General features: G+C 42.6%; 1 protein-coding gene across 1 annotated transcript; it reads left to right on the forward strand.

Annotated features, from left to right (window-relative positions):
- The first annotated feature begins 3,371 nt into the window (after positions 1 to 3,371).
- On the forward strand, positions 3,372 to 3,961 carry LOC124138513 (cytochrome c oxidase subunit 1-like). Its single transcript, XM_048385136.1, has 2 exons — positions 3,372 to 3,698; positions 3,845 to 3,961. The coding sequence occupies exons 1-2, from the start codon at positions 3,372 to 3,374 to the stop codon at positions 3,959 to 3,961; spliced, it is 444 nt and encodes a 147-aa protein (XP_048241093.1).
- Positions 3,962 to 25,186: the final 21,225 nt, after the last annotated feature.

Genomic DNA, 25,186 nt, shown 5'->3' on the forward strand with positions numbered 1-25,186 from the left:
TGATGGAGATAGGAGATGTATAGGGTGAGTCCATGTGATGGAGATAGGAGATGTATAGGGTGAGTCCATGTGATGGAGATAGGAGATGGATAATGTGAGTCAGGGTGATGGAGATAGGAGATGGATAGGGTAAGTCCAGGTGATGGAGATAGGAGATGGATAATGTGAGTCCAGGTGATGGAGATAGGAGATGGACAGTGTGTGTCAGGGTGATGGAGATAGGAGATGTATAGGGTGAGTCCATGTGATGGAGATAGGAGATGTATAGGGTGAGTCAGGGTGGTGGAGATAGGAGATGGATAGGGTGAGTCAGGGTGATGGAGATAGGGAATGGATAGCGTGAGTCAGGGTGATGGAGATAGGAGATGGATAGGGTAAGTCAGGGTGATGGAGATAGGAGATGGACAGTGTGTGTCAGGGTGATGGAGATAGGAGATGGATAGGGTGAGTCAGGGTGATGGAGATAGGAGATGGATAGGGTGAGTCAGGGTGATGGAGATAAGAGATGGAAAGGGTGAGTCAGGGTGGTGGAGATAAGAGATGGATAGGGTGAGTCAGGGTGATGGAGATAGGAGATGGATAGGGTGTGTCAGGGTGATGGAGATAGGAGATGGACAGTGTGTGTCAGGGTGATGGAGATAGGAGATGTATAGGGTGAGTCCATGTGATGGAGATAGGAGATGTATAGGGTGAGTCCATGTGATGGAGATAGGAGATGGATAGGGTGAGTCAGGGTGGTGGAGATAGGAGATGGATAGGGTGAGTCAGGGTGATGGAGATAGGGAATGGATAGCGTGAGTCAGGGTGATGGAGATAGGAGATGGATAGGGTAAGTCAGGGTGATGGAGATAGGAGATGGACAGTGTGTGTCAGGGTGATGGAGATAGGAGATGGATAGGGTGAGTCAGGGTGATGGAGATAAGAGATGGAAAGGGTGAGTCAGGGTGGTGGAGATAAGAGATGGATAGGGTGAGTCAGGGTGATGGAGATAGGAGATGGATAGGGCGTGTCAGGCGATGACGAACTATCAGTGTTTTCGAGGAAGGCATGTATTTGAACTACAATGTGTATTGTGTCTGTGGGTGGGTGGGGGGCATGCGTGCGTGCGCGCTCGAATGGTGATTGTGGGGAGGGGGGATTGGGCAAGTGAATGCTGTTTTACGCCACAACAATGGCGGCGTGTTTTTTTTGTTATGAACGCTTGAAATAAATGTTTGATTTCTCATTTGTGGTCCACACCACCCGTGACATATTATCAGGCAGACCACACATTGCGACTACCCGATCCTCATGTGAATCAGGTCAGTATAGGGTTGGGGACATCTTCTGACCAAGAGTCCTACCGGCTACCACCATTTAGGGTGTGTCTGAGGATGTACGGGCGGCCGTAGACATGCATAGTTAAGAAGAGTTGTGAATTTGGGCCTGGATAAAATTTAGATTTAGATCATCGGTTCTTTTATAGGGTGTCGATGTTGGATTGAGGTCGTTGATCTGCTATCATGTACTCTGATATTCAGCGTCCGTTGCAACGCTTGAAATACACAACCTGTATTTTGAATGACCCTCAAGTGTCACACAAAAGGAGCTGTGGCGAGAAAGGAGAGGAACTGACTCCTTCTCATATCTGACCTCTGACCTGCCTGTCAGCAGACGATCAGTGGCAGGCGACGAGAGAGGTTTGCACTAAGCAGACGACAGTGCATAGTCAGTTCTTTGACCGGAAGCACTACAACGAAGTGAACCGATTTTACCTAGGTTCGAAACACATTGTCTTTTTCTTGATCTCCATGGATGTTAATGCGTAATTTTCACACAGGAAGATGTTTCAAGAAATTCAACATCCCCAACTCAGAAAATCCTGTCTTAGATTCAAGAATAAGGAGTGGTTGAGACAGATCCGCGTTCACACTGCCTCACCTCGACAACTTCCCCCCCCGAGTGTTTCCGACGAGAAGTCAGATGCTTCCGGAATATGACGAAGGACCATCGGACATTTGAAAGCATTTCGATACAGACGTCAGTTCAGTTCGAGAACACGTCACCACATCTGAGGGCGACTCACGAGGCAGACGAAAACACTATATATACATATATATATACTTACAAAATACACTGCCTTGCGTGGTTGAATTGTATCCTAATTTGTAGCCTATTCTAAGAGTATTAAATTTATGATTTATATAAAGCCTCTTGTCATCTGGAATATCGTCTGACGTCAGAGTGTATACCTTTGGAACATAAGCCTATAAATACATGGATATTATATTTCTCAAGACAATATGACAGGGTTACATAAAATTTGACATGTTTAACATTCCCAACTTATTTTACATTCACGGTATGGACATAGCGCGTTGCTTTACCAAATCAAAATGCTTTAAATCGTCAGTTGATACGTTGTGACATTATTGTTTATACCTATCCAGGTTTAAAACACCCATCCTAACGTAGAAAGGACTTCCGTTTCATTGAATCATTAATCATCTCGATAAAATACGGATAAATTTCAATTTGTTCCATACAATAAAACTAGAGTCGCCTCAAGACGTCATGCTTTCATTCAGAGCCTACCATTGTAAATGCGGGTGTTCTTGTGAAATGATTTTAAGATTTTAAGCTTTCTCTATGTATTCTGTTGCCTGAATATCCATACCCTGCGAAGTAACAGGCGATAGTGTACGGAGTTTGTGTGGGTGGGTGTTCGGTATTTGTGGGGATGGATGTGAGTCGAAGTACGGGTGGGTGTAGGTTGTACAGATGTATTAGAATACTAACTATACAGTGCGTGGGGGTTCCGAGGAAGAACAGAAACCGATGTCCTACGTGTCCTGTAAACGTGAAGATCCGGGGAAGAATAGGTCTTCCGCAGCCCATGCTTGTCGTAAGAGGCGACTCACGGGATCGGGTGGTGAGGCTCGGTGACTTGCTTGATGCATGTCATCGTATCCCAATTTCGATGCTAATGATGTCAATCACTGGATTGTCTGGTCCGGACCGCCGTCATATAGCTGGAATATTGCTGAGTGGGGCGTTAAACAGCAAACAAACGCGACCTTTGTGTCCTACGTGTCCAATGCGTCCTTTGTTCCTTATCACTTTGTGTCATATTTGTTCTACGTGTTCTATGTGTCCTTCGTGTTCTATGTGTCTGTCTGTTCTATGTCCTTCGTGTTCTGTATACCCTTTGTGTTCTATCTGTTCTACGTGTTCTATGTGTCTATCTGTTCTATGTGTTCTGTGTCCTTCGTGTTCTGTATATCCTTTGTGTTCTATCTGTTCTACGTGTTCTATGTGTCTATCTGTTCTATGTGTTCTGTATATCCTTTGTGTTCTATCTGTTCTACGTGTTCTATGTGTCTATCTGTTCTATGTGTTCTGTGTCCTTCGTGTTCTGTATATCCTTTGTGTTCTATCTGTTCTACGTGTTCTATGTGTCTATCTGTTCTATGTGTTCTGTGTCCTTTGTGTTCTGTATACCCTTTGTGTTCTATGTGTCCTTCATGTTCTATGTGTCCTTCATGTTCTATGTGTCCTTCATGTTCTATGTGTCCTTCATGTTCTATGTGTCCTTCATGTTCTATGTGTTCTTCATGTTCTATGTGTTCTTCGTGTGCTATGTGTTCTTCGTGTGCTATGTGTTCTTCGTGTGCTATGTGTTCTACGTGTTCTATGTGTCTATCTGTTCTATGTGTTCTGTATATCCTTTGTGTTCTATGTGTCCTTCATGTTCTATGTGTCCTTCATGTTCTATGTGTCCTTCATGTTCTATGTGTTCTTCGTGTGCTATGTGTTCTTCGTGTGCTATGTGTTCTACGTGTCCTATTGGTTATATGTGTTTTAGGTGTTCTTGGTGTCCTGCGTGTCCTTCGTGTCCTATGGGTCCTACGTGTCCTATTGGTTATATGTGTCCTATGCGTTCTATGTGGCCTATGCTTGTCGAAGGAGCCGACTGAAATAAGGATTGGGGGGGGGTAGCAATGATCTACCGGGTGCCATACAATGTGTTAAAGGCGACTATGCAGGTCGTAAAAGGCGATTAACGGGATCGGGTGGTCAGGCTCCCAATTGCGCGGGTCGATGCTCATGATATCAGTCACTGGATTGTCTGGTCCAGATTCGATTATTTACAGACCGCCGTCATATAGCTGGAAATTGCTTCAAACCAAGCCAACCAACCATACAATGTCACAGGTCACAGGAGTTTGTCCCGAATTTACAGGCCCCCTTGATATGGTGGAAGTTTATAAGATTGTTTTTAATTTAATGTCCCTTCTTGCCGTTTACATGGCTGGCTCGTTGATCAGCGTAGCGCAATACAGCATTGTGTGTGTGTGTGTGTGTGTGTGTGTGTGTGTGTGTGTGTGTGTGTGTGTGTGTGTGTGTGTGTGTGTGTGTTATTATATGATAGTCACGTGAACTAGTGAAACTAGTTAATCCAGGTCCCTTGCGGGTTCACCCCAATGCTGTCAGTGATAACCTGTGGAATTTCGGCGACGTCCTCCGTAACATGGGATCGGTTCATAAAAAACCCTAACATTGTTCCACTTTAATTGACTGTATATATGTTCTGACACGACTGACGTGACCCTGTTAGAATATGTGTGAAACTAGCCGATAAGTGGACACAACAATGACCATCAGACCCTTAACACTGACCTTTTGACAAAGCCTGACAATTGAGGGCACATTCCCCCTTGTTCACGACTGCCCAGACGAGCGTTCATTCCACAGCACCCAGGGACAAAGTGAGGGTGCGAGAACTCAATAGCCGATTGTGTTTTAACACACTGTCTCATGTCCCTTTCAGCATCTGTGTTCATTGTTGGAGAAGAAAATATAGTGTCACTTGTGTTACCAGCATGCGTCAATTGCCTTGTTTCGTTGAAGTGTGCACGTACTTACGCGGGTCGTGAGAAGTATACAAATACGAGTATCGCCAATGTGTGATCTTATCCTGTAAGATTTGTTTTTATTTGTGTGTTTGTTGTTTAACTCCGCACTCAGCACTTGACCAGACAATCCAGTGATTTACATCATGAGCATCGTTCCACGCAATTAGGATACGATGACATGCATCAACCAAGTCAGTGAGCCTAACTACCCGATCCCGTTAGTCGCCATTTTACGGCAAGCATGGGTTGCCGAAGACCTATTCTACCCCGGATGTTCACGGATGTTATGGTAATAAATAACGAATATCTGTATTCCAGAATCACAACCCATATGCTCTCCACACTATATTATTTATCTCGTGTATGTGAACATATTACGTCTCAAAGAGAGACAGGTCAGCCGTAATCTGGAGGTGGAAAGAGGCAGATGCACCGACACGCAAGGTAGACGATGTAGTACGCTTTCTTCTGTACTGTCCGAATTATAGTTATGGAAGACAGCTACATCGTCAAACACACAGATTTATTAAATTGTCCAAATGATATCATTTTTTGTTGTTGCAAGAATCTTGAATCCTTGTTCTGACAAAGAAAATCTGTTACAAAAATTATCTCTGATTTATGTATAAAAGTACCTCATCTTTCAGACAACGCTAAGAGTGAGTCAGCGCGTATGGTTTTGCGCCGCTTTTATCAATATTCCAGTAACATCACGGTGGGAACACAAGAAATGAGTTTCACATATTGTATCCATGTCGGGAATCGAATCCGGGTCTTCGGCGTGATGAACGAACGCTTTAACCACAAGACTACCCCACCGCCCTTGAGACAACCCTTAAACAGGAAAATTAACGCCAGACAACTCTTAGACATGAGGTTTATCTTTCATACAACTATTGTGACTTATCAATACTGCATTGTACACTAAGTGGAGGCTGCCAGTCACCTTAAGATATATATAAACCTTTATGTATCGTGAATGCAAAAAATATGTAATATCTCTATGTATAATGTACATTATATTATATTTGCCTTCCATGGCTATAGTTATATGTACTCCCAAATTAGCTGGTTTGTACCCTGCCCTAACTTTGAGTCTGTTCTGTACAATAATATTCTTTATTCTTCGTCAGCCGACATTGCTGAGTCAGAAGGCGACCGATAAAACACTTAAAGCAACAACACCGTAAATATTATAGAAAAATCAGATTCACCTGAAATTGTAGTTATTATAGTTTTTAATGAATATTCGTACGGTTACGACCCGTGAAGATTCCGGGGTAGAATAGGTCTTCAGCAACCCATACTTGCCGTAAAAGGCGACTATGCTTGTCGTAAAAGGCGACTAAAGGGATCGGGTGGTCAGACTCGCTGACTTGGTTGATACATGTCATCGATCACAATTGCGTGGATCGATGCTCATGATGTCAATCACTGGATTGTCTGGTCCAGGCTCGATTATTTTACAGACCGCCGTCAGATAGCTGGAATATTGCTGAGTGCGGCGTTAAACAACAAACAAACAAAATCGTACGGTTACATTCCTTTTTAAAAGAAGCTTTTGTGAAGCCGTGAATATTATGTAGTAGTTTTTTATACCACTGTTTATTATAACAATGTTATAGAATTGTTTTGTAATCAGCAAATAAATGGGGGCGAAGCTGATTCTGAATAAATCATGACGTTTTGAATTCTGACTTGCAAAACACAAACGCTTATTTTATCTAAAACGTGTTAGATATTCAGCTAAATGTGCTAATTGCACACGTTGCTTATGCACAAGAAAACTATATGATAAATTAAAAAAACGAATGCACTTACATCATGTCTCTAGGCAACAGCAACGGCTTGGCGCGGAAGTTGGCCATGTTCGTATCAAGCTGTTGACAGGTGTTTCACAAGAAAACATGCATGTCTCGTTGAGACATTTATTTTGTACATAGGTTGTTCACGTGTTCTATCTGTTGTGTTGTACACGTTAATTGATAGCATTGTCTCCCTTGGCTCATGGTCAGGAGTTGCTGATCCTACGGTAACTTCTCAGTCTGCCTACATCTCAATCTGCCTACACTTTTTTGTAGGCGGACTGAGTGTAGTGAAATGCTATCTTACCTGGTGAAAAATGGAATGGTCCACAATGTAACAGCGAGAGAAAAGGAAGATGTTGCTTTATAAATGAAATTGTCTACAATTTCACAGTTTAGAATAAGATGTTGCTTTACATACATGTGGTATCAACAGTAGATTCAAAAACAACATCGGCCGCACGGCCTTTCAGACACAAAATAATTTAAAGGTTAATGTGAGACATGCCAATGTTTCTTTGTTTGTTTTGGTTAGTTATCAAAATACTTTATTGAGTTTCAATGCCTTCTCAGTTAGAAGGATTAACCAATTAACTCAGAGATCAAACACTTACTTATCTACTTTGTTTTTATTAGTTAATCCTATTCACACTTTTACTCACATTGTTAACCTATTACTTTATTTCAAGGAGTATTTTATTCTAAAAACCCTGAAATAGTATAAAGGGGTGTGTAAAGCTTTGGTGTTATGATGGCTGCGTTACAGAAAGTTGAGTTCATCACTTCTCAGGCTGGAGGTCAGCAAGTCTTGTTTGGAGGCTTCAGGTATCGCCTGAACAACCGCCGACAGACTGCAACTCACTGGAAGTGTGTCTGTGCTAACTGTCTTGGCAAAATTAGCACAGTTGGTGAATTTGTTCGAAATTCATCCCCTCACAAACACAAAGTTTTTGAAGACGACTCAACCTTACGCCTCATGAGTAATCTACGGAGCCGAGTCAAAGAAAAAGAAGCCCATTTTCAGATTCGAATGTGGAACCAACACAACAATAAAGGGCCGGGAAAAAACAATGACCTCGAAGCAGGCATTCACGCCTGAATAGAAGCTTAGGAAACGCCTTTTAAATTTATATGAATTTGTATCTAAATTGAAGGTATTTGAGAAGATTGACAATATTCGAAGAGCTCAACTTCAAACACGGCGGCCAGCAAACTCCCCGAAGGAGAGTATACAGAGACTTAGACTCGCGTCTTCAGACACTGAAAGTGAAGCTTGTGCAAGGACAGATGTCCTCAATGAACTTCTTAGATGCTGCCAGCCACCTGTTGAAACTGAAGATGTGAACTGTGAACTAAGATGACGATGTGAACTATTGATAGATCTGGGCCCAATTTCTCAACACAAAGTTTTTGCTATTAAATAACATTAAATACTACACATTCTTTTTTGTTTGTCTAACAGTCTGGACACTGTTATTATTGAAATAGGGGTGTTCTCATTGTGCCTACACTTTAATTTACAGTGTAGGCAGACTGAGATGTAGGCAAACTGGGAGTGAACCGATCCTACTATATCCCTCATATTGACCAATCAGATTCCACCTCTCATATCACTTGTATTTGCTTCAAACAAAATGGCGGCCCCCAACCAAGATGACCTAATCAGAGACCATATCTCGGTATATGGCCTCTGATCTAATCGATAAATCAATAAAAAATAAGAAAACGGGCCTTACCACGCGAAGTGCATCAATCACTTGATCGAGTACCTTGATTAAGAAAAACATGAAAGGATTTGGAAAATATATGTCGACGTTGATGCTCTGCAAATCCTTGCTTTTTTTCACTCACTCACTCACTGAACCACTCAGTCATCATTGTTTGAGATCCTACATAGGTATATTTAAAGGTTTGACGTGATCCTAGCTCGAGGCGAGATCCGTCAAACTGACCAGCATTGACCTCCCATGAATTATGTCTCTACGTATAATTTTACACATCTAAACCTCGACAAACGACGCCAGGTCATTTGCTTAATACAATTTGCCACCTGCGACCATCCCTTGTATTGTGACCTTACACGAAAAAGACCAATGAATTCCTGTCCAAGGACGTGAGAAAATCCCACCTCAAATTTACAAAACGAATTCACTTGACACTCTTCACAACGATCAGATGACGACAAAGTCAGTTTTAAACTAAGCAGAGATAATGGCCCACGTGTTTCTGTCCACTGGATATGCACGCTTACAGAGCGTTCCCGCTCACATGATTTTCATCTCAGACTCGCCTTTGTCAATTCGTCAACTGTATGATTGATATAGACTGGGATTGTCCACATGTTAACTCTATATCCAGTCACTGACGCAATGTTTTTTATCCAGACTGGTTATATATATATGCGTCGGTACGTTTTGATTGGCGCCCATCGACTCAAGTACATACGATCATAAAAGCGTCGCAATTCGCCGTGGAAAGTTATACCTAAGTTGTGCCGGTATGATAATTAGTCTGTCAGCATCATACTCATATTAGGGGTTCGATTCCCGACATGGGTACAATGTGTGAAGCCCATTTCTGGTGTCCCCCGCCCTGATATTGCTGGAATATTGGTAAAGGTGGCGTAAAACCATACTCACTCACTCATACTCATATAAATGGCTTTACCAAAGCAGCAAACGCCGTTTGACATCCTCCCACAATAGCCCCTGAATTGGTCTTCAGCTTGTCGTTGGAGGCGACTAACGGGATCGGGTGATCATGCTCGCTAACTTGGTTGATGCATGTCATGGTATCCCAATTGCGTGGATCTATGCTCATGATGATAATCACTGGATTGTCTGGCCCAGACTCGATTATTTCCAGACCGCCATCATATAGCTGGAATATTGCTGTGTGCGGCAAACATCAAACCAACAAACCAAATCATTCAAACTGGTTACATTTTTACAGTTTCCCCAACTGGTTCTGTACGTGCTTGACGGATGCGTCAAACGCATCTCCTTTCTTTATGTTGATAACTGTTATGACTATTCCAAGGTCGAATCAGAGAACAAATACGCGGTCTCTTGTTGACTGTAGTAGTTACATGTTTGCTATTTTCACTGGGTAGCATGTGGCATGTCTTCTATGACTAGTTCCATTAAACTTCAAAGGGCACTCACTCAATGTGTTCATTCGTATGCATCAATGCATCAGCTACTGTTATTAGTCTGCAACCCATGAGACCAGGCGGCTTTGAAAAGACTTCGTAATTTGACGATTGCTCTTCTTCGCTGCAGAGAGTAACGCTAATGCATGTTCATATGTCGACGACAAGAATACTAGTCAAGATGAAAGCCGTTTTGAGTCAGGCGGTGTCAAGGTGGGGTGAACAGCGACAAGTACCGGAGTGACGGTAACATTAGCAATATTTTGACACGATATATCACGATATATATGCTGCATTTCCGATGTGTATGATTAGCAAACCTATATTATTCTGACTATGTATCAGGAAATTGAAACATGATTTTTTTCAATAACGTAGGAAACAAACTCCATAAACTCTTTGCCCCTCAGTTTAGAAACATGTGTTGTCATATGCCAAATAACTGCCTTATTATATCCTAATATATGTTGCATACCAATGCAATATTATATCAGGTCAATGCAATATCATTCATCAGTGGCTCACAGACACACAGATACATACACAGACATTTGACATCAGATTTAGTAAGAACAATAGTGTGTTTGTGTCCACACTACCTGTTGCGAAATCAAATAATTTGAAAATGTTTTCCCACCGTTGTATGACTGCAATTTGGCTGATGCGATGTACATTTTTACCCCCCCCCCCCCCCCCCCCTCCCATCGTTCAACTCACTCACTCACCCAACCATCAGGATGTACTCGACTGTAAGGAAGGACTATTAACACTACAGAATAATATCAATAGAGTTTCCTATTAAGGCTAACCTGAATGCTGATCTTCACTTTCGCAGAATACGGAAAATTAATGCTATTTTGACGCTCTGAATACGAAATAATGAAAAAGTACAGATGTACAGTAATAGATCAGGCTGATGTATGTACTTTTGATGTACACATTAAGTAGTAAAAGGTCACAGAAAGGGAAATTATCCACTAGCAGTCATCGCAAATATAATAACCTAATATAAAACGCGTTATCGACGTTTGCTATCGCCGTTTGATTTGTTGAAAAGCGTTTTGTTTGAAAGCTTCATGCCAAGTTTTGAATACCAAAGGTTAAGTGCAAGACATTGTCTGAAAGCGCCATCTTGCTGAATCTGTACTTTGAATGACTCTCCATTTAGTTTCCAAAGTGATCACTTTATGACGTTTACAGCAGTTTAAGATTTTCATGCAAATGACGTACTAATGCCAGACCACAGTACGTCGTGATACGTGTAACCATACAAACGATTAGATCATTTTAAAAACCTTGCTTAGAGGTCTTGAGTACTTAGAAACGCAGAATCGGGGCATGGTGGTTTAATGAAGTAGCCCTGATTTAGCATCCATAACACCGCAGGTCTGCACAATACTTTCATCAATTGTTTTATAATAGACCATTTTAGGAAACAACATATTATAGGACAAAGACATCGTCATTTTACAGCTTAAAAGATTTGGTAACGTGTGTTTGCCACAGTATAGATAACGGTACTCGAACAAGCCTGTGTATGTTATAACACATTCTCGCCGTTGCATAACCCCAGGTTAAATATTGACCTAGGCTGGTGTTAAGTCGCGATCCTTTAAATGAGTGTCCTCATATTTGCACAAAGGCCTACATCACTCCATATCGCGTCAGCATCGACTTAATTCAGGTTGATCTCTCTTTACAAGTCCACGATAATTACTGTCAATATTTTACCGGTTCAAGAGGGTGCGTTTTATCGGAACTTGTCAATAATTATCGCCCCTGATTACGTCATACCACCTACAGGGCGTTCTTTGGAATGAATACCCTTCACAGGTGTTTTAGGACATGGTTGCATGGAACACGTGAAATAGTTGTAACTATTGGAAACCGCTATAATCGGATTTTTTTTATTGATTTTATCAATAATTGAGGTTCAACTTGAAACACAATTTGACATACTTATGTAATGCGCGTTTTCCTCAGTTCATGTGTTGTTTTTGTTGTGATATACTTTTACCATGTATATCTTTGTTATCGATGCGAAAAACAATTCCGATAAACTTGGTACCATGATCTGATAAATATGCAAATAAGAACGCTTCCAGGAACTACGTTCAGGTTCATAATGAGAATGCGATGCCTTTTGTCTCAGTACTATGGACTAATGTTCCCAATGTGGTTAGATAGTTTTTTTCAACATGTCTCTGAACCGTTGCGACAAACATGGCTGGAAGTAATTTGGTACTATATGATAAATTGGGCGGTTCACGCAGAAATTGTATTCTAAGGCTACTTCATTGAGAGACTTACGTCTTAAATATCCATTTTTTAAGAATGACATTTTATTGTAAAGATAAATATTACCCTCGTGTGTTTCCGTACCCTAAATATCATATATTAGGAATAAAAGATATTTATTGTTACATGGACACACACACACACACACACACACACACACACACTCACTCACACACACACACACACACACACACACACACACACACACCATCTCCATTACATGACTAGACCGATACTAATTATAGAATTTAAAAAAGGTATTTTTGAAAAAGCTTTTTTCATGAGCTTGTCATCCCCTCATAGTGGTGATACATTTTGGCGACCCCTCGCCTGCAATTTTTTTTCGCCGTGTCATTTTTAATGAAGTGGTCGCCATGACTACGTCATGTCCTCAACCAACTTGAGAAACGAACCCTCCCACGAATGTGACAACCGAGATAATACCTATAGTCTACCCGCCGCCCAACAGACGGTCGTTTGAAGGGCATGTCCGATTGAAACTTAATTGTAAGTTCAACCTCACTTAAATACACTAAACACACGGTTAACTGAATAGACGGGGTGTTGGAGCTCACCTGGCCCACCTGTCTAGACAGATGGTTAACGTGACGTCATCTCTAGGTATAAACCAACACGGCACACAATGCACACATGCATATGGTCTCCACAGTGTTTGTTTTGTTTGTTTGTTGTTTTACGCCGCAATATATTCCAGCTCTCTGACGGCGGTCTATAAATATTCGAGTCTGGACCAGACAATCCAGTGATTGATATCATGAGCATCGATCTTCGCATTTGGGTTACGATGACATGCATCAACCAAGAAGCGAACCTGACCTTACTTTCCCGTTAGTCGCCTGTTACGACAAGCATAGTCGCCTGTTACGACAAGCATGGGTTGCTGAAGACCTATTCTAACCCGAATCTTCGCGGGTCGTCTCCACAGTGAAACCTGTCCGAACACGATTCATGCTATAGTTGCTGACTTGTCTATGCATACGTCTAAATGTTTCAATAGCTTGCCAAAGGAAATATTGAATATAGGTATTTTGTAATCATCTATTTACTACTAAAACATGATAACGGATGTTAATTTGATGACTTTGATATTCGTCAACTATCTTTGACGTTGTGGTTTATATGCCGACACACACACGCGCCTCGCCCTAACTGATATATCCCTAGATGAAGCTTCGGTGAAGCCCATGAGCACGGGCATCTGAAACTCGAGTCTTCGATAAGCGGCTCCTGGCACGTCCAAGGTACGCAACTCTGCACAGCGTGCCACCCTTGCCACCGAATTGTTATGAAGATCAACGGCCAGAATAAAACAATGGTTTTGGTCGTGTTACTGCTTTAGTATTACAACATGAATATGCTGCCTAAGGTATGGTAATATTTACACTCAAGGTTAGAATGAATATTGTGATACAATGCGTTAAGCAATACCCCAGCCCCATAATTACACCAGAAATGGGCTTCACGCATGTACCCGTTAAGGCAATGGAACCCGACGTCTCTGGGTATTTCAAGGTCAACCGTCAAGGTCACGGCAAATAATGTATAAGAATGCTTACAACGTCTGATATGAATTACCTCTGCTATTGTTATATCTTTTGACCAAGTCCACTAAAAAGAAAATTATAAATAGCGATCATGTGGAAAGTGTGTCAATTACACACTTAGGCAACGTACGTCAATGTCCCTATCTGTTGTATACAAGATATAGACATGTATAAATCAACACTTTTCAGACGAATATATTCACCTTTCATGAAACATAATGTCGATATTCAACCTATAATGGAGCGACACTATTACAACAGTTTCTGTGGACCGGCGCGTGGGTTAGTATGCGGGTAGGGTAGGTAGAGTATGTGGAGGGGGGGGTAGGGGTAGGGGGCGGGAATGACAGCAGACTTGGGGGCGGAGTAGGGTGAGCGATCGCTGTCTTACACAGCAATAATTCTACTATATTTCACGGCTGTGCATACATCAAGCTTCAGTCAACAACCAGTGCATTGTTGGTTTTAGCAACGAGTTACGTCGTCGGGGCATGCGTGGCAAACAACCAGACTGAGTGTAGCGTATTGCAACCACCCTCCTCATACTCAGCCCTTTCCGCACGCAGACCCCGAAATCCCAATGACTTACACCAGCAAGGACCAAATCGCTTCATTGTGGTGGCCTTTAAGATAGATCATATAATGCCACATACATGACACTGCAAACTTAAGCCAATGTGCACCCCTCCCTTTGCAGTCTATCTATGGCTTCAATAAAACACCGCTCCCAGTATCGTAGTTGACCATGAGTCATGTTATTATAAGCCCTTTATCAGTGCGCCTCAGCTATATTGACGTGTCTAATTCTAGGAGCCCTGGTACCCTGGAATGGTACTGATGTTTTGTGCAGTACGTGATCGTTAGTCAATATTTCCATTACGTGTGCCCCAGAAAGCCAGCAAGCCCGGTTAACGCCAACTTGTTTAGCTACCAAAGCCTACAATGGACTTAAATGGACGTATTCTTGGTTTCAACGTTTGTGTAGGCGTTTTATTTCTGCCAGTTGTTTTTGTTTCTGAGAAAGAGAAAGGGACGATGTCCTATCAAATGGAACGCCTAAAGATTGATGAATACATTTATGTACTTAAACTTAGATAATTTAAACATGCCTATATAAGTAGTAAAAGATATCAGAGTTTAATTGAACCACGATAACTCGAAATGTCGTTTATACATGCAGTACCTTACCGCCAGTCCATTCCTCGAACTACATCTAACTTTGTATATTGTCGATGGTCACCATGACTTCGAGTTAACGAGGTTTGCTGTAATTATAATGCGTCATCTTGGCTATATCGATTTTGTTATTTTATAGAGTTGACTGCCTGTTTAACTGTTAGAGACAAACTATATCGCTGGATTTAGACTTCAGTTTCTATGTTTGATCGTATCTCCTGGAACTGATGTCAGAGGAATGACGCAGGGAACGATACACGAGCGTGTCAGGGAAGAAGCTTTCGGTGTCATAGCCCCCTCCGACATGTTGTCTATTTAAGATATTCTAAAATCATTCAATGTGTTGGTTTAAGGCGCGCGGATAGGAATAGGGCGGGGGGAGTAATGCAGTCCTTTTATTTCGGCCTTTTAAAAGGTTTTTTTAACGAAATAGGGATCCCGAACTCACGCAGTGTGTATTTCGATCCAAAAATATATTTTAAAATTGTCCTTCCTTTGACGTCATCATTTGTTGAGAGAAACGTCCCCAAACAAATGTATTCTTGTGCATTGAATAGTGAATAACTTAAAATACATTAAAAGAAAAATCAAGCGAATTCATCTTGAAAAGTACACTGTAAACATGTCACGCCCTCCTAGCGTGTGACAGAGACACGACAAACCGGCAGTTGTTTTCCAAAATGGTGGTCAGTCGTTTACGACAACCATGAAGAGGGTTCGAAAAACGTGCTCGTTTGCTTGCGAAAAGTCTTAGCTTTGCTTTCGCCCTGTGGATCAACAGCGGCCGAACTAGATGGCGGCGCTGTTGCAACTGTTGCAACCGCTGGGGACGTGACAGTTTGTTTTTGAACGCCGTAGGGGGCCTGCGGGATGGATTGTCCCTTCACCGCGTTGCGACCTTCGACTGTTGGGCTTATTTCGATATGGCACGGATCGCGGCCTGTCAACACCCCCAAACGAAACTTACACCTCCATGTACACACTGTGTGTATACCTTATGTTTCCAGGTACATACCTCTTGGTATATTGTAACATTGCACACATCGTATCAATGAAATATGTCCAAGCTGGTTCGGGCGTATTTTGCGTGGTGGGTTGCTATATACTAAAGTACGCGTTTGTATGTTCACAGGTATGTTCCATCGCGTACATAATGTAATTCACAGTCGTCCTACCTTGTGTATAGCTGTGAACAGCCATTAGGGGGATATAACGCTCATTACAGAATGGCCCAAGCCATGGAAAAGTCACGCTTGTAGGATATTTTGGTAATGCACGAACATGTGTTGTTAAAATATTTTAAAGGGTGAAGTGGAGGTGAGACTTGGCGTGACATGGTCATCTTGGGGATTTAAAGCTGCGAGTTGTCACTACGTGAGAAAAGGCCGGCTATACAGCACATTGTAGGATCAAAGAACACTCGATTCCTGAAGCCTTCCACGTGCTGGTCAGCTTAAAAAGTAATAATCACCCGAGTGACGGGCAACGTACCGTATGCTCGAGTACCTGCATTGTGTCTCTCAATACGAGATTAGACACCGACTGCCTCAGGTGTTTTGTTGGCGAACATGTTAGGTTACTTTTTAATATTTGTTTTTTAGTGTTTCATTGTTCACAACCTGGATTTGAAAATTAGTTATTTACAAAAAAAATGGTATTTAACGGATTTGATTAAATTAGGATTTAACAGGATTTAAAGACACGGTCACATGTTGGTTTGTCACGTGATAACGTCAAGATATTTTGAGGTAAATTTATGCCAATAAATTATGCTGTATTGAACGATTGCAAGAAGACGATACCATTAGCTGATGCCATCGTTTAACATGTGTTCCCAACAAACGCCTTCTTGAAAACAGCTGGTTTTAACACCGCTCTTCTCGAGCGTCGATTGTAGTTTAAGCGAAGACTCATCCCGTCACCCAAAAGGATGTCAAGGTCAATCGGGAATTTAGCGGTGTTAAAAGTATTGAGTCCTGCGCGATTTTATACTGACTTATTAAGAATTTCTTATGTGAAGTATTTTCGCAGTTATGAAGTTAAATATGACCGTCAGTTCGTATTATTATCATTACGGTATTATATACACACCGTCATTATTGAGGGATCATGCAGATGAAGAGATTGAACTTTGCATAATTAACATCCAGGAGTACAGTTCTGGAACGAACCATTTATTCTCACACTGACTCCTACTGTGTTGCAGGTGCATGGGTCCACTGGTTGCGTTCAGGCGAGTGTTTTGGAGTAAGCGTTTTCACCACCTTCCATGTGGCACCTTTCATTGTGTTTAATATAGTCATCCATTTCTCCAATTTCATAAAAGCATCCAATCAGTCATCGGCATAAACATCATGGTCTTCAACTGTTAATCACATTGTCAACATTCTCAGACCTCTAGACGCTAGGTGGCGCATGTTAATGTTTGATTCTCTACATTCCTGTATGGCCCTGTAATAATGACTCTAATGACGCTGAATTTATTTATTTATTCATTCATTCATTCATTCATTCATTCATTCATTCATTCATTCATTCATTCATTCATTCATTCATTCATTCATTCATTACCTTGGCTTGGATGGTTGTCCGGTTATACGAGGCGGGGCGCGGAATATACAGGTGTCCAGTACCTCGCGATCGCAGTGGGGATCGGGTGCTCATACTCTATGGCCCCCACTTTCAATCAATAGTTTGTCTGGCTCAGACGCCATAATGTACATGCCACCGTGATATGGCTAAATATTGCCGACTGCGGCGTACAACAACACTCACTCATCTGTTCTGCAGCAAGTGTCAAGTAAAAATCGCACCATCAAGAACAAACGTATACAGGTCCACTACAAAGCAAATTTAGACCACCACGATTTGGGAGAAAGCCGGATACTGCTGCCCAGATCTACTTCCGGTTTCGGGCAACATCCGGTCCACGCTGCCGTACGGTTCTTCAGCATCCGAACAGTAATATGCTTGGGGAATACAATGCATGCTTCTCTTGGATTTTTAATTTCCGCGCTGGTGATCATTCCCTTGCCAATCTTTGAACTGTGCCTGAGATAGCCTGCCGCCCTGGCGCTCCGCTTGTTTATTGACAAATCTCCATTGTTGACTTTGTTGTGTTTGGAGGGCTGACCTTCTTAAGGAAACATGGGCATTGATTTTCTCAACACATGTTAGGCTCAACACGGGGACAATTAGAACGCTACTATTGTTATTGTTATTGCAATACCTTTTCGTTGTTGTTTTAACCGCATGCAAACACGAGAATGGTTTCAGAAATGATACGTTTTGCTGAATCTTGTTGTTTAATGTTGTTTTATTTGCATGGATGCGGTACAATTATCGAACTATATTTGAAAAACACGTACCTCTGTTATTGAAAGTGATAGAGTTGTGTCTAACGCCGCCTAAAACAAACTGTTTCCGTTAAATCACGACGAAAATGATTAGTGCGGCGTTAAACAACAAAGATATAGCTGAATATTGTTGACTGCGGAACATTCACTCATTCACTGCGTATAAGCAGTAGAATTGTGCTGATGAACCTATTTTTTTTTTTTTTTCCTGTAACCCGCACTCAGCAATATCCCAGCTGTATGACGGCGATGCAATTGGGATACGATGACACGCATCAACCAGATCCAGTTGGTCGCTTCTTACGACAAGCATGGGTGGCTGAAGTACAAATATCCTTCAATATCGTCAATAGTGCTGACGAACATTGTTCAATTCCTACAACAAAACTCATACGTCAATTTAATGCATGACATAGTCTTGAAGACGCTTAAGGCGTTTTCCATAGCTTTAAAATTTGACAATCCACTCTTGTGATGTAATTAAAGTTACAATTGAAACTGAAAGTCCGTCGGGTCAATCCAGCCTTTCCTTCAGCGAAAGAAACAACCTCCAATAAGTTGAAAAAAATAACAAGACTGCTTTGACACAAGCAGGTCACAACTTCAATTCCCCTCAGCATGATGTGACGTCAGATGCGAGTTGTCCTGAACACAATACTGAAATTGTTCTTTGGTTATTTCAGTGTTCTATTCGCTGCGGCACGAACACCGCACCTTCTGAATCTCAGGAGAAACTTCTTTGTGGGATCCTATAAGCGGAACGTTAACTGTGTTTGGGCTTTTGTTTGGAAGCTTTTGAAGTTGTCTTTAAGGTTATGAAAGGAAATGTTTATAAGAAGGGAAAATAGGTGTTTTTGTTTCGTATTTGAAGCTGTTTTCATCTAAGATGCAGAGTCGGAATGTGATTAAGTGCCTGTGTTTCATGAACTGTTTCCCAGCTGATGACTAGTCCTACATTGAGATTGAATTTGAGGGTTCTTAGGAATCGCTCATTTATTATAGGGGGTGTTGGGTTCGATTGAATCGGGAGGGTCACCACAAATATGACAGTCTAGGGGAGGGTACATTGAGATTGAATTTGAGGGTTCTTAGGAATCGGTCATTTATTATAGGGGGTGTTGGGTCCGATTGAATCGGGAGGGTCACCACAAATATGACAGTCTAGGGGAGGGTACATTGAGATTGAATTTGAGGGTTCTTAGGAATCGGTCATTTATTATAGGGGGTGTTGGGTCCGATTGAATCGGGAGGGTCACCACAAATATGACAGTCTAGGGGAGGGTACATTGAGATTGAATTTTAGGGTTCTTAGGAATCGGTCATTTATTATAGGGGGTGTTGGGTCCGATTGAATCGGGAGGGCCACCACAAATTTGACAGTCTAGGGGAGGGTCATACAAATTATACAGATATTTGGGGAGGGTCATGAAAAAATGGACATTTTATGATAAAAGATAAAGAGCTGATGCATTTTGTCTTTTCAGGGAGGGACATGGGGAGGGTCATCCAAACGTATGACCAGCATTTTAAATACAGTTGTGCATCGTAAACCTCTGACCAACCCACCCTCCCCTGTTATAAATGACCAGTCCATAAGACGGTTGAAATAGCCATGTGTTGTATTAATGCTAAAAATCAGATTTTATCAATCTTTATGAAACTGATTTGGGTGCAAATAGGTCCTGGGGACATGATACCCCGCGTCTGTGCACGCGATGGAGGGGTCGTGTACCCGGAATACGTGTGTACCAAGGGGCTGCTATTGCAGTGAGTCTACGCCTGATCACAGGGTGCTCCACATGCTTATCTAGACCATGGTTCGTGTGTTTAACTCAGGACACTCTCCTTCCCACTCAATATACATATGCATGTTGACATGCCTATGGTCACGTCTACAGTCGCGATGCACTGCCTAGGGAGGACCGGAGCAGGATTGTGTCATCAGCCATCACAATAACCGTTAGTCCCACGCCCACATATCCTTGTGTATCGAGAGCAGGGACCCCAGTGTGAAGCAATAGCCCCGGGACAGGTGACCCGATCCCACCACTACCCAAGGAGACGAATCGTTGAGTTTCCTTGACTTCAGCACTACCCCCGGGACGAATCAACAAGTGCTCCTCCGGTTGCGCGTATCTTGCAATAGCAGTGTGCACTAATGCAATGTACGTGTGTAAGCACACGGTGTTTTGTATTAGAGGACAGGGCTGATAGGATTGGCACAAGGCTGACGCAAGTCTTGGAGATAGACGATAGTGAAACACATGCGGGAAACGCATGCGGATATCTTCGACGTCTTTGGGGACATGCGGAAATAATATATGTCAACCATCTCACCAACCTGAATTTGTAAACACAAGGGTCATGCATGGAAAAAAGCCCTACTAAGATCGCCTATTTTTCCCTCCCTCCTCCCCCTCTTTGTCTCTCTCTGTCTCTCTCTCTCTCTCTCTCTCTCTCTCTCTCTCTCTCTCTCTCTCTCTCTCTCGGATGTCCCTCGTCTCTATCTCTCTCACAGTCTACCTCCCTCGCTCTATTTTACTCTCTCCTCTCTTTCTTTTTCCCCCTCCTCCCACTTTCTCTCTTCTCCACCTCTTCACACCCTCTGTATCTTTCTCTTAATCCCCTCTTTCCCCCACTACCTTCATCCTCCCTCGCCCTCCCTTGTCTTCCCCACTACTCACCACCCACGCCCTTACATTCTCCCACGTTCTGTCCCAACATCATACACACATCCAGTATATCCAATCTATGTTGACAAGGAAGAATCCCCCCCCCCCCCCCCCCCTCCCCTCCCCCCTCTTCCTCTCTGTCATCCAGTGTTACCAGGTAAACGTGGCCGTGTCATGCACACCTCCATGCTGGGACGTTCGCCTGACACCTCCGAGCCACCGTGACCCACATTGGGGACACCTGATCGCGGCACGTCTTCTTCGTTTGCTCAAAGCCGTTGGCAACATACCGGTCAAACAGAAGCTTTGTTTTCGTTACTGCTTCTTATATAAGGAGGACGGGTGGGTCACCGTAGCAAATACTACAGAACACACAAACTTCGATAGTCCGAACCTTGTTATTCCAGAACCCCTACTATTCCGGGCAAGGTTAGTATTTTGGGGGGGCCTGGCGTTTTACCGTTAATTAATATCGGACTCTCCAGTGCACCGTGGTCATGGTATCGAATCCGTGATGAGTCTTTGTCTGGCGTCACCGGAGAATTTTTTTTGCCAAATGAGCCACGACGATGGGCCTCGTCTATAAAGTATCCTAGTACTAAGAAAATTGTAGTGAGTGAGTGTGATTTTACGCCGTGTTCACGGCGGGGAACTCCAGGAATGAGCACACTGTACCCATGTGGGGAATCGAACCCAGGTCTTCGGCGTAACGAGCGAACGCTTTAACCACTAGCCTACCCCACCTCCCCTAAGATAACCGAAACGTTCATACTTTGAAATAGAGCTTGATTATACCGTGGTTCGAGACAATCGGAGTGACGAAAGCAAAAAATATGGACAAGCAACATGGTCGTCTTATGAAGTATATATACTTCTGAAAAAGTTAAGGACCAACCGATTCCTTCATATTACTGTAGTTAATCTGTCAAGTATATGTTTCGTTCTTGTTAACAAAATGCCACCGTGAGTGAGTGAGGAGGGTTTCACTCGACTTCAACACTGTTCCTGCCATACCACGGCGGCGAGACACCAGAAATAGGCTTCTTATTGGGTACCAATGTGGAGAATCGATCTCTGGTCTTCAGCGCAACAGGCAAACGCGTCACCCACTAGGCCCCTTCCGCCCTGTCTGTGAGGCGACGGTGCACAAGATCACTTTGTGAACGCCACCGACGACACGTTGCCGCTTTGAACGTTGACATCGAAACAATACATCATTGTTTTCTGTGTTGACAGACCCACCCATCTAGCATCACTGGAAGACGTGAAGGAATATTTCCGCTCTATCCTTGAAACAGTTCATCGCACAGGTCCCGTCCACGCGGCAACTTGTCTGTCACTAATTCTTGTCGTTATCTCATTTAGATACCATCAAATGTGATCAAAAAATGTTTTTATTTTCAGAAGTGTAGTTTTGTTTTTAAAGCTTCTATGAATAGTTTTGATTAAAATCGATCTCCAATATTATCAATATTCTGGATGGTTTGATTATTTTTTTATGCTGCATTCAGCAGTATGTCACGGCGGCCTGTAAATGATCCATCCCAAGCAGTGGTTGATATTATGAACATATCTCACGCAATCCCGTCGGGGTACGATGACACGCCACCAACCAAGTCACTGAGCCAAACTACCCCTTCCCTTACTGGAGTGCTTGCGTGGGACGTATTCAAACTCGGGGCCCCACAGAGCACACAAAGCCTAAATAATGATATATACTTACGTTATAAATAAAGGGAACATAGAAATATGACACGGACCTGTCTAAATGTATGGCTAGCATAAAGCGTTCGTTCTCGTACTTCAGACCTAGTGTCGATTTCGATGTGGAGCCCTTGGATTCCTCTGACTGACTGAATGACTCAACAATACACCCAGTCGACCACCCATTCACTCAGCCAACAATGTAACATGAATTAACTTCTTTAAAAAAAAAAAATGTTGGTCATAGTATATATTCATCACGGCGAATATTATTAAAGTGGTTGGGCTAGTTTAACGTTGACGTCAACAACGCCCCGGCGGCTTCAGACGTTAACGTCACCACTGCCACCCTCCTCTCGCGACGCCTTACACTCGATAGCATCACTTTGGCCTACCGGGGCCGACGTCTCACCAGACAATTGTCACATCTTCACGACGGGGCCGACGGGGACTACGGGTACTAAATAATCCACAAATGAGTCTGTGTGACGTCGCACGTTGCCGACGGCGACTTGTTTGCAGGCTGGCGACTGGTTTGTCAGGTCCACGGGCATTTAATAGCGAGTATATAAAGACTCATGTTTATAGCCTTAGCTTACATTGATGATGCATTCAGAGACGTTCGTGAGAGGAACGCACTGCACGGGACATTGTTCAAGCTGTGGTCTGTTTATAAATGCTAAGTAAGCATAACACGGGACATGATTCATCGAAACTCAGAAGGCACGTTCGTTACTTTGTACGGTGAACCGCACGGCCTCGTCGCGTCATGGGGTTGTGTATTGTTCAGATGATTCTTAGAATTCTGTTTAAACTACAATAATACATGTCAGGTTTTTGACATAAATGAATTTTCTGAGGCTTAGAAGAAGGAAAAGTCATTATGAAGTAAGAATAACATTAATCTTTGGTATTCTCACACTGTATAGTATACAATGAAATCTCTTTCACCCTGACGATGCCCTTCTCCTGAGATCGTCCAGATTATCAATTGGCCGGATTAACGGATCATTGTTACGGAACGATGTCCTTTGTTTACAAGACGATGTTTTATTACAAGCATTGGGTATTGGGTACTGACGCCCAGTCAGAATAAAAGGTAAACTTGTTCCACTGTTGGTACGCGACGTAAGGTTAACGCGATTTACTAGTTTAGGAAGACAGGAATCCAGGCTTATTAAATGGGCGAGTGAGGATGGATTTTTGATCTGTCCGCACAATGTACATGAATTCCACCGAACCGTTTACGACCTGTCTCAATTTAGGTAAAGTGAGTGAGTATGATTTTACGCTGCTTTTTACAATATTCCAGCAATATCACAATATCACACAAGAGATGGGCTTCACACAATGCACCTTTGTGGGTAATCGAACCCGGTCTTCGGCGTGACGAGCGAACGCTTTGACCATTAGGCTACCCCACCGCCCTCAATTCAGGTAAAACAAACAACGCGAATGTACTGAAATGCTATTATATAATCATATATCATAAATACATGTTCAAAACTGAACGTTACGTTAAAAACCATCGTACATAAACCATCACTACGACGGTCGTAACTCGTACGCCTCATTGTAGAATTACAAAAGTCGCAAATCTAAGTTCACGATTTCCATAAACCGAAGCTCCGACTTCAATGAACATGAAGAGGCGACTAACGGGATCGGGTGGTCAGGCTCGCTGACTTGGTTGATACATGTTATCGCATCCCAACTGCGTAGATCCATGCTCATGATGTCAATCACTGGATTATCTGGTCTAGGCTCGATTATTCATAGACCGGCGTCATATAACTGGAATAATAGTGAGGCGTTAAACAACAAACAAACAAATCATATCGTAGCTTATGCGAAATGTCAAGTTGATCGCCTTAGCAAAAGACGATTGGGATGAATAAGCAACAAATCAAAGAAGCGTAAAAAACATCATAAGAGCAGGTGCTCGAAGGAATTGGAGATGCACTATTAACCTAAAAACTAAGAAAACAGGCGTGCGTATATCAGGAGATATGATGTCTTCATGACGATGGCGGCAAATAATTCCTTGTCAAAAAACGTCAATCATCAAAGGCCGATCAGCTCGGGTGAGGAAGTCACGATAGACTTTGGGCATCGAATTTTATCGCCTTAATCTTTAACGTTGTCTATAAAACACTCAAAGCGCAGCGCGGACGTGTGGTTGTTATGAAGATGTGAAGTCTTATATTGCAGAAAAAGTCAATGAAAGACTCTTCGTTGAAGTAAAACCCTTTGAAAGTACTTGTGGAATAGGACGTCATTCATTTCCAAACAATATAACAAAAAAACACATCAGTGAAGAGAACCCTGCGGTTTTGGCACCAACATGATATGAGTGAATGCGTTGGGTTTTGACGCCGCTTTTAGCAAATATTACAGCGTTACCAAGGCGCGTACACTAATAATTAACGTATTGGTACCGTGCTGGGAATCAAATCAGGACTTTCGGCGCGAAGAGCCAATGCTTTAACCACAAGGCTACCATGATATGGACATCCCACCAACATGTTGTCTAATACTACTACTACTACTACTACTACTACTAC

Source organism: Haliotis rufescens, unplaced genomic scaffold (assembly GCF_023055435.1).
Source record: "Haliotis rufescens isolate VD_foot unplaced genomic scaffold, xgHalRufe1.0.p SCAF_54, whole genome shotgun sequence".
NCBI lineage: Eukaryota > Metazoa > Mollusca > Gastropoda > Lepetellida > Haliotidae > Haliotis > Haliotis rufescens.